The 15,017-nt window shown below is 34.0% G+C and overlaps 2 protein-coding genes across 5 annotated transcripts in view; both read right to left on the reverse strand.

Moving 5' to 3' along the window:
- On the reverse strand, positions 1-8,263 carry LOC119840024 (fatty-acid amide hydrolase 2-like). 4 transcript variants are annotated; one of them, XM_038366517.1, is made up of 12 exons: positions 8,141-8,263; positions 7,326-7,592; positions 6,408-6,534; positions 5,306-5,477; positions 5,067-5,191; positions 4,455-4,544; positions 3,497-3,642; positions 2,801-2,883; positions 2,267-2,450; positions 1,933-2,055; positions 1,133-1,270; positions 1-614 (listed from the first exon to the last, which is right to left on the reverse strand). In XM_038366517.1, exons 2-12 carry the CDS (start codon positions 7,542-7,544, stop codon positions 471-473), a joined length of 1,551 nt encoding a protein of 516 aa, XP_038222445.1. In that variant the 5' UTR covers positions 7,545-7,592; positions 8,141-8,263; the 3' UTR covers positions 1-470. The 4 variants fall into 4 exon arrangements, with proteins under 4 accessions (XP_038222445.1, XP_038222444.1, XP_038222442.1 ...); XM_038366516.1 differs by having other exon boundaries at positions 8,073-8,259; XM_038366514.1 differs by having other exon boundaries at positions 7,918-8,259.
- Positions 8,264-9,531: 1,268 nt separating this feature from the next.
- LOC119840153 (fatty-acid amide hydrolase 2-like) overlaps positions 9,532-15,017 on the reverse strand; it is a 12,447-nt gene continuing 6,961 nt past the window's right edge. Inside the window, exons 4-11 of the mRNA XM_038366666.1 lie at positions 14,878-15,001; positions 14,583-14,672; positions 13,128-13,276; positions 12,275-12,357; positions 11,739-11,916; positions 11,232-11,354; positions 10,657-10,794; positions 9,532-9,718 (exon numbers count right to left, since the gene is read on the reverse strand). Of these exons, the coding sequence (XP_038222594.1) occupies positions 9,575-9,718; positions 10,657-10,794; positions 11,232-11,354; positions 11,739-11,916; positions 12,275-12,357; positions 13,128-13,276; positions 14,583-14,672; positions 14,878-15,001 (1,029 nt within the window). The 3' untranslated portion in view covers positions 9,532-9,574. The remainder of the gene's footprint in view (positions 9,719-10,656; positions 10,795-11,231; positions 11,355-11,738; positions 11,917-12,274; positions 12,358-13,127; positions 13,277-14,582; positions 14,673-14,877; positions 15,002-15,017) is intronic.

The raw sequence follows: 15,017 nt of genomic DNA on the forward strand, positions 1-15,017 counted from the left end.
TTATTCGAAAATAGAATATTTATTGCACCTTACCACCACCTCAATATTATATTACAGTGTAAAATTTTAGTCTTTGAAATCACAGTATTCTCAACATATCATATACCTTAGATATAGATTATAAGATACTCTGGCATACAAAATGTTTTCTGATAATTTGTTACAGAATAAACACTAACAACAAAATATAATACATACAAAAGCGCATTAAATTAAATAAATGCATATCTAGCACACTGTTACAGATAAAAACCTAAACTCAACAGTTATTAAATACATATGAGATATCTATAACAATTTATTTCGAGAATTTTGTCTTAAATAATTTAATTTTCATTGATAATAAATCATTAAGATATATACAATTAATTATTGTCCAAATTGGTTCTAAATAATTAACATTCGCATTGTTTTTCCCATTTTTATTTAGCATATATGCTTAATTAATATTAATACAAAAACACGTAGAATCAGTGTAGCGTACAGGGCGGCACGTAGCCCCCGAACATGTCGGCGAGGCGCGCGGCGGCGGCCACGCACAGCGCGTCGCGGCGTGGCGCCGTCGCCACCTGCACGCCCAGCGGCACGCCGTCCGCGCTCAGACCCAGCGGCACCTGCGCATTTACAATATATATGTATAGACGAACATACACATACACCGATACAAACACTTATTCACACACATAGATGTTTATTATAGAATTTGTTGGCACACAGGGGATTTAATAATACATTATTTTATTCTTTATTCTTATACGGGTGCGCTCTTATAACGTCAAATGAACGTATTGTTAGTTATATTTGCTATGGAAAATAAAATTAAACGTCTTTCCTTTTTTTTTTTTGAACTGATAATGAATACTTAATTTAATAAACGAAATTAGTCTGATTTTTTATTTTTTTTATTTTAATAAACGTCATTTTAATTTTTAACTAAACTCAACCTTGGGAAATTAATGACGTTTAAAATAAGTGATATATTGGATGAACACTATGTGATATTGGTAAAGGAGCGACCAGCAGCACTCGATATAATTTGCAGAGGCTATATGCCTGTGCAATGTGGCTTATATCTCCAAATAATATTTTCTTTATAAAAAATTAAGATCATTCAATTCGAAATGGTTCTTACCTGAATCGAGGGCATGTGCAGAACATTGAAAATGCCCCAATAGGCAAAGTTAAACGGCCGCAAGTACAGGCTGTAGTGGTAGGGCGCGGGGCTAGGGGCAGACGGGAACAGTAATACCCCATCCGTGCCCAGAGTATTCTGAAACATAAGATGCAAGTCATTTTACTTTATTTTTCTTATACCATAAGCGGGCAACTGAGCTGGTGTCCGTTCGTCCGAAGGTAAGCGATCACCAGCGCCCATGGACATTCGTAGAGGTAGTGCCTCTGCGAATGCTCTCACTTTTAAGGGGTAAAGGAAAGAGAATGGATTGACAATTGAAATCACAAAGCGGGATTAGAAGCCGCGTCATTCGCCGAACCGTGGCAACGCCTGAGTGAGTGAGTGATCGAATCTTTTTTCTAGTCCTTCAAAAAATCATAATAGATTAAGAAAGCTTTAATACTAAAAATTAAAGGGAACATATTTAGACTATCTGTGTCACTCATCGCTCACTATCAAGATTATGTGATAAAAAAACTTAGGATACTTTTATTCCACTCGTTTAAGCGGGTTATAAATATATTTTTAAATATATTTAAATCACTTAAAAAATAATAAATATTATTAAAAAATAAATATTCATAAAAATAACTAGCTGCACGTAGCGCACGTAGTCATTCATCGTAATTGAAATAATATAACTATCCTATCTTTTAAGTTTGATCAAATGTACATGGTGTGTAAATTTGATTAAAACCGGTTGAGTAATTTAGCTGTCCATCGCGGACAAATAAAAATTTAAATTATATATAACTTACCAGTAAATCAGTCTTCAGTTCCTCGGTAAGTTTCTCAGCCCACTCTCTGTCGACGGCCGGCAGCACCTGGTCGTCGATTAGCTTCAATATAGCTGCTAGCGTGTAGGGCGATTGCCCGATTAGCTGTAATAATTAATAAATAATAATAAAGCAACGCTTAAGAGCTTGTCTGTTTGCACGCTTCTATCTCAGTAACTACTAGAGCGGCTTAAAAATTCTTGCAAAAAAAGGATGTTTTTTCATCACTCGCTAACACAACGCGAACAGATAACTAAACCGCGAGCTTGCATAGATTTTTTGAAAAAAAAAAAAAAAATTTTTTTTGTTAGCATACCTTCTTCCCCAGCTCACAGATGCCGTTCACCTCGCCCGTGTTGTTGGTCAGCATTCTCGAAAACGACTCCGTCTCTTTGGTCATCGCGTGCTTCCACAGCGCGAACATATAGTTGAAGCCGGCGTGGTAGTAGCGGCGGGGAGACGAGTCGCCGGTCGTTTCGTCCGATAGCCGGGAAACTACCCTGGAGGCGATGGGAAAACGGTGAAAAATATGCAATATTAGAGGATCAAATTAAAAAAAATTAGGAAAATTGCAAAAAAACATCACGAAAAATCCAGTGAAACGTAAGCACTTTACTGTGGGAGTCGAGCACGCTTCAGCACGAATTGGGCCAGCTCGCAACGGCGGTACCGGCGTGAAACAGTAGCATGCTACTGTGCTTCATTCGGTGAGTATTCCTTACCCTTTCCAGAACATTTCTTCTTTCCAGTCATCAATCCTTCCCTTATCCTTGATCGCTTACCATCAGGCGAACCACCAGCTCAGTTGCCCGCTATGACATTAAAAAAAAAAATGTCTCTCAGGTCTCACCTTTTCATCGCCTTCCTTAGGTCGGAGCAGATGGGACTAATGCGTATGTCCTTCGAACTCTCAACGTAGTAGTATTTAATTTTCTGAAAACAAATAATAAATTAAGTAAATTGCAACACTTAAATAACGTATTATTATCTTTAATTAATCATATATTACAGAAAAATAATCAAAATCCTACTAATCCTACTCCTACTAATATTATAAATGCGAAAGTTTGTAAGGATGTGTGTATGTTTGTTGCTCTTTCACGCAAAAACTACTGATCCGATTGCAATGAAATTTGGTACGTAGACAGCTCGACAACTTGAATAAGACAGAGGCAACTTTTTATCCCGATATTCCTACGGAATACAGACTTAGGCGGGTGAAACCGCGGGGCGCAGCTAGTAATTTGATATTCTACAAAGAGCAATTAAATTGCTATTACATAGACAATAATAGCATTAGAATATTTTACAAAGTTTTTCCTCCTCCTCCGAATGTATTGTATATATAATAGAATCTATTAAACTACTCCAAATAAAAAAGGGAAGTATTTATTTTCTTTTAAGATTAACAAATAAATATTTTTAGTTGACAACGGATTTATAGTTTTTTTTTAACCAGTGACAAAAAAGGTGAACAATGTCTCAACAAATTTGAAACAGCATATTCTCTAGCTATATATTCGTGGCTGCCGTCTCTCTCTCTCACCTTCACATCCACTGGCCTGTCCAGCTCCAGCAGGTGCGCCTTGTCACCAGCCACGATCTTGGTGAGCGGCACCAGGTCCTGCAGGTGCTTGCTCGCGAACCCGATGGAGGCCATCGTTGGATCCGTTCCGTTGCGTAGAACCGATCCTGTGACATAAATTATGAAATTTGTTAAAATTGATGAATTTCACTGAAGCAATAATAACCAAAGAAGAAAAATCATTAAAATTTACACCAACATAATAAACAATGTATTTATCTATGTCAATAAATTAACCATCTATACTAGTAGTTGCATAATTCTGAAGATTTGTTTGAACGCGCTAATCTCAGGAACGATTTTAAACATTTTTCACCGTTGGATATGTAGGGTACATATGTTTGAAAATTTTTTGATATGGGCCTGTTGTACAGTGTTGTAAGGTACTGTTTTTGTTCTAGCAAAGTTCAAGACATTCAAAGAGAATTTTGATATTCTAAGGTACTATTATTATTCTATTATATACTTTATATATGATATTCACTCCCAGTCCAAAGTTAATAACTTCAAATCGTTCAGAACACCATGATAAATGAAATCTAATAAACCTTAATTAACACAATTTATTAAAAAATATCTATCTATCTAACAACTACCGTTTCATATAAATACTAGAAGATTAGACCATCAACAATACATAATCATATTTTAAAATTATATCAATTATAATTTAAATCTAATATATAAAATTCTCGTGTCACAGTTTTCGTTGCCAAACTCCTCCGAAACGGCTGGACCGATTCTTATGAAATTTTGTGTGCATATTGGGTATGTGTGAGAATCGGTCAATATCTATTTTTCATACCCCTAAAGGATAAGAGTAAGGCAGAACAGCGTTTGCCGGGTCAGCTAGTTTTAATATAAAAGTCTTAAAAAATTAATGATACACACAAACGATGTATTTAGAACAAATCATAACCTTTGAGGCTTGTGTGCCCCGCAGTGGGGTTCAGACCGAACAGGCCGCAGTAGAAGGCCGGCATTCTCGTGGATCCACCGATATCAGAACCTGTTGAGACGTGAAGAAAGTAGATAAATAACTAGATGTATGTGACCACTACATGGTCTGATATTATAGTTTTAATTTTCAACCGACTTCAAGATATCTAGGAGGTTTTCATGATTCTAATTTTATTCGACAGCCGATGCGTCCCGTGTGGTCATACTAAAATTTAGTTTAGTTCTAAAAAAATATATACAATAAAAAAGGTGTGTGTGCGATTCACACACGATAGAAGTGAAACTTCAGTAAATCGACAAAAGAATAAATAAAATAGTATGTATATTTCTGTCTCATTCTTTGCTGGCTTCATTCTACACATTTTTGTATATGTGTCTAACTTCAAAAATTTGAATGCTTGCTGAATATTTCAAAAATTTAAAAAATGATACACACTAAAACCGTAAAGACCCCAGTATTGTACTTCTGAAAACATTTCATAATAGCATCCGCAGCTATACGTATACACTGTACACTCTCGCACCTCCGAAGGTGTAAGGCAACGTGCACACTCTCGCGAGCTCAACTCACACAGCGAGATGGGGCTGGCGAGCGCGGCGGCGAGCGCCGCCTCGCCCCCGCTGGAGCCGCCCACGGTGCGCCCGCAGTGGTACGGGTTGTTCGTCTGCCCGAACACCATGTTGCGCGTCTCCTGCCTGCAAATGCGTTATTATTATTAGTTATTTACTTAGAATATTTTAATTGTCTGTTTTATAGCATTCCATGACAAAATTTAAACTTAACAACATCTCAGAAGAAAACATACTCACCACTTATTAATTTCCGGCACGTTGGTGACGGCGACGGGTATAGCGCCGGCCGCCCGCAGCAGGCGAACGCACTCCGCGTCGTAGTCCACGCGAACTCCGCGGCGGGCTGCTATGCCGAGAGTATGCAGCATGCCGGATACTGCGTGACTCTCCTTCGCCGTGAATGGTACGCCTTATGAATAATAAATTGCAAGTAAAAAGCGTATTAGAAAGCAAAAATAATGTTAAATTTAAATAAAACATCGCAAAAAAACTGTTGCAATAAAATATGATTCACTGAGTATACTTTATACACATATGCACATATATACCTTTTTAAAAGCATATTATATCTGTAATAAAAATATTAACATTTTTTTCTATCATAAGGAGATAAATGCATAATAAATTATTTTTGAACTTGAATGGGACACTTCACTACATAGTATAAAGCAAAGTCGATTCCCGCGTCTGACCTTAAGCATATATGTATCCTTAGATCTTTAAAACAACACAACAGTTTTTTTTAATGGATAGATGATTCAATTGGAAGTTTATATGTTATATATCATCAATTCAACTACTCCGAATTTAACATGTGAGATGCCCCAGGCAAAAGCTAGATTCCGTTATAATTATTTATTTTGAGTTATCTTTGTAATGTGTACCATCTTCGTATATTTGTCAACAGGTGTGCATATCATCCAGAGGCCCTTGATTGGATTTCCATGGGCGTTAACAAAAAAATAAAGCCCTAATCTGGCAGGACCTGATTATTAACAACTGGACCATTTTAATGAAATTTTCCAAGTATATTTTTGGAAGGGAAATAGGTTGTTAACTATTTTTTAAATTTCTGAGTGATAAGATATCCTCGCACATGGCAGATCATTCTTTGCGGGTCAAGTAATAATGAGGATGCTATAAAAGTTAAGTCGTCTCCTTCTTAAATGACAACTGTCGATCCCACTGAGGACAGATTCTGTCACATGTTATACAGATAATCAGGAAATTTTATAGTTAAAACTCTGTGCTAAAGGAATAACTGGTGAAAAAAGTTGAGTCAGTTATAATATGTGAATATGAAATGTTATGAAAATGTTTATATAAATTTAATGTTTACCCAAAAACGGTTTCTGTTGAAATTCTTCCTCAGACAAGCCCTTTTCAATCATTTTATCAACTTCCTCTGCATCTTTTAAGGCATCTTCAAACCTTTCATCTGTTACAGCATTCAAGTATGGATTGACCTGTGAAATAAATACAAAGTGATATTTCATAATGCATGTTTGAGTATTTTCGTAATGGTAAATTAATTATTTAGAGAAATTTCACCAAGTCACTGCAATTTTATACAATATTTTCAACCGATAACAAAAAAAGAAAAGAGTTTTAATTTGAGATTTTTTTCTTATGTTTGTTACTTCAGGACTTTCAACTGAGTGAATTGATTTTTATAATTATTTGTCTATTATTTGTAAGGTGGTGCATTCCATGCAGTTCCATTTAAGCTGACATTTTTTTCTTCATAGAAATATATTTTAAATGTGTTTTATCATCAACATTTATAAGGTAAGATTTATAATATTAGGTAAGTTACATCACCTGCATAAAGATTACTGTCAAGATAAACATTTTAATATTTAAACTATGCAATCCTCCCACTGATAATGCACCAATCTACTAAGGTATAAAATTGAATAATATTTGAATCATAAATTTTATGGAAGAGGACAAAGAGAAAAGAACTAAATTTAATGTTAAATTATGAGTTTAAAAACACTAAAAAATGCATTAATGATAGAATCAACTTAAATGTCTCATTTGCTCTTATACAGAGTCAATGTATGTAATTCTGTCTATCATTATCAGGATAAAAGGATGAACTAATAAAATTATTGTATTGTCACCAATCCTTGTTAAGTGTACATAGTTTGAATTAAATCTGTCTGTTTGAAGTAGATCAAAATCTAGTCTAAAGGAGTTGGTGACATACAAACATATGAATTAAACTGATAAAAGCATGTTAAAATGGACTCACCAATTTGATTCTTTCTATGCATACTGCAACCAGATCTTTAGACTTCAATTCCTTGTTCCTGATTTTAGCGGCTAAAGTCACAGCACTCTCTTTGAGTAAAGAATGTTTCTTATCCAATGGTGGAATGCTCCTCCGATGTCCATCCCAGTATAGGGAGAATAGGAAGTCAATGAACATCTCCAGATAATATCGGAACAAGAAAAACATTTGTTTCAACATGTTTAAGGCTATTCCCTTGAATATTTTACTAGCTTTGTTCTTGCAACGCTGAAACAGTTCAAATAATTAGTAGGATATTCAAATGATACATATACAAATTGAATGTCATGCTACTATTATTTTGCTATAAGTTTTAGACTCATTAGCAATTTAACACCTCAAATTGAGAAGGCCAAGGTTAAATCGAAATCTAATATTGAATGAATTTATTACACTGCATACACAATTTCTCAACACATAATTAATAATACAATGGAAATTAGGTCATGAGATCTCACAAATTAATGTATGTATAAATAAAAAATATATAAATTTATGTTTTATTTACACGTAACACGGTTTAATGATACACCAACAGAGTTGACTGAACTACCTCAGTGCCGGGCTTATTTCTGTTTATCGTTTTATCCGTCGCCATTGTTTAAAGATAATAAGTTGTAAATTAAATTGAATATATACTTCAACAGTATGCAGTAGCTATGAATACGCAAACCACGTAAACAAAAAGTTCAACACTGTCATACGCACATATTTATTCTATAATTTAAAATTATCGCTTTGGACGAGTTGTACACTGGAATTAAACTGAAACTAACTTATTTCCATGAACGTTCGATATAAACTTCGATGCAAGTTGTTTAAAATATTCAATTTCAACTTTAAAGATAATTAATGACGATCTTAACTTTTGAAGTACCTAAACATAAATAATACCACAAATCAGTGTTGACACCTTCTTTTTCTACAAAAGGGCAAATCGACACTGAATAAACAAGGCAAGAAAGACCTAAAAATTAATAAAAGCGTGTAATCACGAAAAATGTAGTGAATACACCCAGAACTCAAAAAAGTGCGAGCTTTTCTGGTTCGGTTTGCATTTTGTCTGGATGATTAAAAGTTCAGTGGCCAATGAGAACGCAAAATTTTGCTAAATCGTCTCTATAGATAAATCCGAAATAGGATTAGATTGCCCTTTTGTGATAGAGTTTAAAAGCGGGTTTGTAGAGGGGTTTTTAGAGTTTTCATAACTAGAAAAGGTTAAAGGGATGATTTTGCCCGAAATGGGTTAAGATGGTAACACTGCCACAGATTAGTATTAGATACTCCGATGGATAAATAGACACTATCTACGAGTTATTACCATAAGCAGACCACTGAAGGAATTGGTTTAACCATGGATATTTGTATTGCTCGTCTTCTTTTCTCATTCGTAAGTGAATATACGATATACAGGGTGGAATTTTGTAATACCGGAGAAAGAACATGCCTGAAGGGAAAGTACTCTACACACTGTAAATTGAAAATTTTACTCAAAGAATCATTTCATAATTTTTTAAAAGAAAACTGCATGCAATTATAGAATTAAAAATATGAAGGAAATGTTTTTACACGCTTTTTATTAGCTTCACCTGTATGTTTGTTTGTTTGTATGTTTGTTTGTTTGTATGTTTGTTTGTTTGTAACTGACTTCTTTGGGCGCGATTTTGACCCACTTTAAACGGCCAGATTTCGTTCAAACTTTGTAGATTTATTGAGGACCGATGACAATACACTAATTTGATAAAATTATTCCAGTTTTCAATTTGCAAAATATGATTTTTGTTAAAGCGTGTTTTATAGTTTTTTTAAACTATTATATTTTATTAATATTATAATATCAAATATTTTCTACTTGTTTCACAACTCACTTGTCCAGCCCTACACAAAAAACCAATTATGTAGTTCTCGCGCTTTTCTATCTTCGACGCTATACTTGAACAAGCAATCCTAAAATCTAGTCTAATATGAACTATTAAATTAAGCCTAAAGAAATCATCATCTAGGTTATAGAATCTAGGTGATATTTTTTTTTGGGCTTAATCGATTAGTATAAATATTAGTACATTTTGTGAAATTTAATCATTTAAAAACTTATGGTATAAAATTAAACAAACATTATGTTTTATCATTGTTTTTATTTTAACTTGTTTTTATAAAAAATAACATTAAATGGGGTAAAAAAATATCAACAAACTTTACACATCTTTACACTATTTACAATTACAAGCCATAACAGCACCACCGAACTCTTTCTCTAAATATTGAGCAACAGCAAGACAGAGGGCGTCGTTGTACCGCGTGGAAAGGACTTGAAGTCCAATTGGAAGACCACCGCTGTTTGTGCCCAACGGTACCTGAGGTATTAAAAAAAGAGTAATAAATATGTATGAACATATTAGTGTTCTTCGATTTATTGAGAGAGATGACATATGACAATAAATATTTTTCAACAAAAAAACTTAACCGCCTAAAAATTTACAGAACTAGACTAAAATGAATTGGGATCACACGGAAGGATTTCAAATAAATAATAATCATCAAAATCGGTTGAAAACTTTTAAGGTAATAAAAAAAAATAAGTCGGTCGAAAAGTTTCCATGCAAATGTTTATAAATCACAATGAAATTATGCATCTAGTGTAAAATGAGAGTTCAAGATCACGGGACGGTGCAAACAAGGCCAGTCATGAACATTTATTTGCATAAATGATGATAAATTGTCATATTCATAAGATAAGATTAATATAATTATATAAAAACATAAGTTTACTGTTTGGTATATAAGATTGAAGGCCTGGTGTGATAACAATTGCACAAAAAGTTTTACGTACATACATGTTATTTAGATTTAAATTATTTACTATGACTTCATTGTTTAAGTTTTTTTAATAAAGGGGGCGTCCATAAATTACGTGAGACATTTTCCAGGATTTTTTGACCCCCCCGCCCTCTCTGCTGAGATTTCGTGAGATTTTCCTTAACCCCTTCCCCCCTCCCCAAATCTCACGTGAGATTTTTTGAAATATATTTTGACTAAGAACCCATTGGATTTAAGAAAGAAAAAGAAAAAATATCCGTCTGCGGGATTTAAATGGATTAATGACGAATACCAATATATCAAGTTTTGTTTATTCTAGATTTTTTTTTATTTCAACTACATAATATTTATTAAAACCCCCCCTCTCCCCCAAGTGAGATTAGGAAAGATTTTACTTGATTTTACTTATGGCCTGAATAGGAGTCCTGTGTCCCAGCAGTGGGAACGTGAATGGGCTGTAATGTATATTATTTACCTGAGTTGCAGGACACTTGAGTGCGTTAACAATACCAAAGTAGCCGAAGTTGAATGGTCTTAAGAAACACGAGTAGTGGTAGGGAGTAGCTTGCGGCGAACTTGGTAACAGAAGTACTCCATTGTCTCCCAATTTTTGCTTGAAATAAAAAATGCATTAAAATTGTGTTATAAACTGTGCTAAAGATACATATAATTATTAGTAGAATCTTAGGTCCGGTTAGTGGCTAAGATATATTTATTTCTGTCTGTATTAAAGACATTAAAGACATAGAATCGAACAAACAAATTATCTAATACGGTCAACGCAAAATTCGATTATATATGAATGATCTCATGAAAGATGTTTGTCTACACTAATATTATGAAGTAAAGTTGAATTTGTCAGTTTGTGACGTAGAGGAAGAGATTTTTAAAGTTATTTTACCAATAAAAATCCATGTTATCGTGAATGTTATTGACAGTATGTTATATTGTTTTTATTCCGGGTCAACTCAGGCGGATCCAAAACGAGTGGCTAGTATAGCATACATTCATAAAATAAAATAAATACATCACATTAAACATTATACTTACAGCTAAGTCGTCTTTCAAGCTTTTCGTAATCTCTTCCGCCCATTTGCTATTCGGCAACGGTAAGTACCTTAATTCTATGAAACGAATTATTAAAAATAGGCAGTATTTACTCATTCCGATCATCTAAAAAGGAGAATAATATTACTTACTAGTTACTTATCTAAAGAAATATAAATTAATCAGCGAAATTTTTGTAGAATCATAAGTGCCAAATGACTGCACCAAATGGATAAATGAAAAAAGAAAAGGACTAAAAATGAATGAATTTACAAAAATATAAATTCGCGTTTATTGAATTTTAATTCGATCGTTTTCAACTTTTGAATCATTTCACGGAAAAGAAAAAAAAGTATATATTTTTTTATCATCAATTAAAGCATGATTTAAACTAAAAAAGACAATAATAAACAATTGCTGTCAAAATTATAACATACAATAAAAATTCATATGAATATTGTTTGCTTTTCTCATTCAATTCTATGTTAGTTTTTAATTAAATTTCATTACCTTTTTAGCCAGTTCAATAAAACCGTTAGGCTCTTTATCACTATTAGTTGCCAATGTGAAATAATTTTCTGGTTCTTTGCTCATCCAGTAGCTCCATAATCTATACATGTGGTTGAACCCTTCGTGGCGATATGGGTGTACTTCTACATTCAGTTTATCTTTGACATTTTTGATAACCCTGAAAGATATTATGTATTAATGTGCAATACGATTTATTTCAATGGATTGAAAAAAATGATTTTTTTTCGATAAAAATCTTAATATTTTGAGAAATACTGGCATTATAGATGCAACGACAGTGTTTCTGACCATAGATTGGACTGATTTTTGAATCAAAGGATAATAATTCATATAGGGTACTTTAACGCATAATAATTATGATTATAACAAATATCCAAACGAGTTAAAAAATCTTGTTATAAAGTAACAAACACAAAAAAATCCCGCCGAATTGATAACTCCTCTTTTTTTCATTTCTAATCTAAATAGATATTTCTAATTCCACAGGTATATAATTTCATATTTTGGGTACTCACCTGTTCATTAAGTCCTTCATTTCAGGCCTGAGTGGGCTCATAAGGCAATCATTACTAGACTCCAAGTAGTAAAACTTTAATTTCTGAAAAAAAAAAATTGAAACATTCACAACAATTTTTCCAGTGTAACCAAAACTCTTATTTATTAAATTTATATTACGCCAGCGGTCCGCCCCGGCTTCGCCTGTGGTACATATATAGCCTTGCTCAATATATAGGCTACCTAACACTGAAATAATTTTTCAAATCGGACCAGCAGTTTCTGAGATTTGCGCTTTCAAACAAACAAACAAACTCTTTATAATATTAGTAGTTTACATAATCTTATATATAAAATTCTCGTGTCACAATGTTAGTCTCTATACTCCTCCGAAACGGCTTGACCGATTCCTCTGAAATTTGGTAAGCATATTGGGTAGGTCTGAGAATCGGCCAACATCTATTTTTTATCCCGATATTCCTACGGGATACGGACTTACGCGGGTGAAACCGCGGGGCGCAGCTAGTAATATATATATAAGGTCTCCCGCCGATGTTGTACTATGCTCAATAATAGAAAAAAAACACTTTAACATCAAAACAAGATACAAATTTACTTATTAATTTTTTTGTTTAAATCTATGTTTACATCGCTAGTCAAACGCATATATTACGACAATGTTAAGCTCAAAAAAATCATTAAACATTATTCGTATAATCATTCAATATCCACTTAACCACTAAATTAAGTAACCTTTCTTAATTTCACTAGTGTGAATTAAAAATTACTATCATCACTCAGAATTATTATTATTTTCATCAAAGATTTATTTAATCCAGGTCCTATTACCCCATACATAGTTCCTAGTGTTACCTTAACATCCACATCGGCATCTAGCTTCAACTCGTGCGCCCTGTCTCCCGCGATCACCTTGGTGAGGGGGGCGAGATCCTCCGCATGCTTGCTCACGAAGCCCAGACAGAACATGGTGTCCTCTGGGTGGACCTTGCGGAAGAAGATACCTGTTTGTGTGGATATATTCATAAATATAGGCTTTCATTGTTACGGTTCCATACACAAAGGGAAAAACGGAAGCCTATTATGACAGATAGCATAATACTATACTAGTACTATTACTAAGATTTCGCTGTACGTTTGTATGTCTGTTTGTTTGTCCATCTGTTCGTCGGTCCATCCACCTGTCAGCCACCAGGCTGTATCTGATGAACCGTGATTGTTTGACTGTTAAATTTTCAGTTGCTGCTATAACAATTAACAAGGTTCGAAGTTTAGCTAAGGTAAGCACGGTCATAAATTGGATGGGTGACCTTTTTAGATATTATGCACGGAACCCTTACCAGATTTTACTATATGGACGATAGAAAGAATGTTTATTTAACACACAAGACAACCCAATACCAATCTTTCTCATTCCCAAAATCTATGATATGGTTTCTTAGAACGCGAAGTCTTATAGATTCAGAATTTTCCGTACTGACCGTTGGTAACGTTGCTGTATTGATATACCTTTAAAAATTATAGTTTGACACTAGCATATGTACAATATACAAATGTAATTTTTTGTCTGGTTGGTAGGTGCAAAGGTTTGTGTACCTACCAGAGATAATAACAATGAGTTACAGTATCGTCTACGCCACAAATATTATAATTTTGTGCCAAAAATTTCCGCATTACGTAACCTAATTGTATTCATGAATGTGATACAAAAACTAAGATGTTTGTACTTTAAGATTAATATTTTATTTGAAACAAATCGCTTTATATATCACTAGCTGCGCCAGGCGGTTTCACCCGCGTAAGTTCCGTAGGAATATCGTGATTATGTGTTATTCCAGATGTCCAGCTATTTTGAGTAGTTTTTGCGTGAAAGAGTATCAAACATACACATACATCCATCCTCACAAACTTTCGTATTTATGATATTAGTAGGATTAGTAGGATAATATATATTATTGACATTATTGAGTGATTCCTGATTACCTACCTATTTTCAAAGCAATATTGTATAATTTTACCTTCTTTTGTCAATTTTGCCGTGTTTCATGTCTCATTGTACTTTGTTAATAACAATGAACACATAGCTTATTTTATTTAAAAACCCTAAAACCTCAAGTTTTGTAATAAAAATATAAGGAATTATAAACAAAATATTTATACAGCCTATATAGCCTTCCTCAATAAATGAGCTATCTAACACTGAAAGAATTTTACCAGCAGTTCCTGAGATTAGTGCTTTCAAACAAACAAACAAACTATTCAGCTTTATAACATTAGTATAGATATCAAATGTTACTGAAAGCGTCTTACCTTTAGAGCTTGTAACGCCGGCTGTAGGATGGTGTCCGAATATACCGCAATACATAGCTGGCATGCGAGTAGACCCCCCTATATCTGAGCCTGAACCAATATAAAAAGTTCAAATTAATATAATAAACTAAAGACGATTTACGTAAATCATCAATCTCAGCGTAATCGGTGTACATAACAATACCAAACAACTTGGGAACCTCCTCGTTTTCGAAGTCGGTTAAGAGAGTCCCTTCCAACACATCAAGCTTTAATCCACATTTTCGACACATCAATTCATAAAAAAATAACTCACAAAGACTTATTGGTGTCGCGTAAGAAGCAGTGAGAGCGGCTTCAGCGCCACTGGAGCCCCCGGGGCTACGCCCCGTGTGTTGTGGGTTTTTCGTCATGCCATACACTGGATTGCGTGTTTCTTGCCTGAGGAATTTTCTG

Source organism: Zerene cesonia, chromosome 5 (genome assembly GCF_012273895.1).
Source record: "Zerene cesonia ecotype Mississippi chromosome 5, Zerene_cesonia_1.1, whole genome shotgun sequence".
Classification (NCBI taxonomy): Eukaryota; Metazoa; Arthropoda; class Insecta; order Lepidoptera; family Pieridae; genus Zerene; species Zerene cesonia.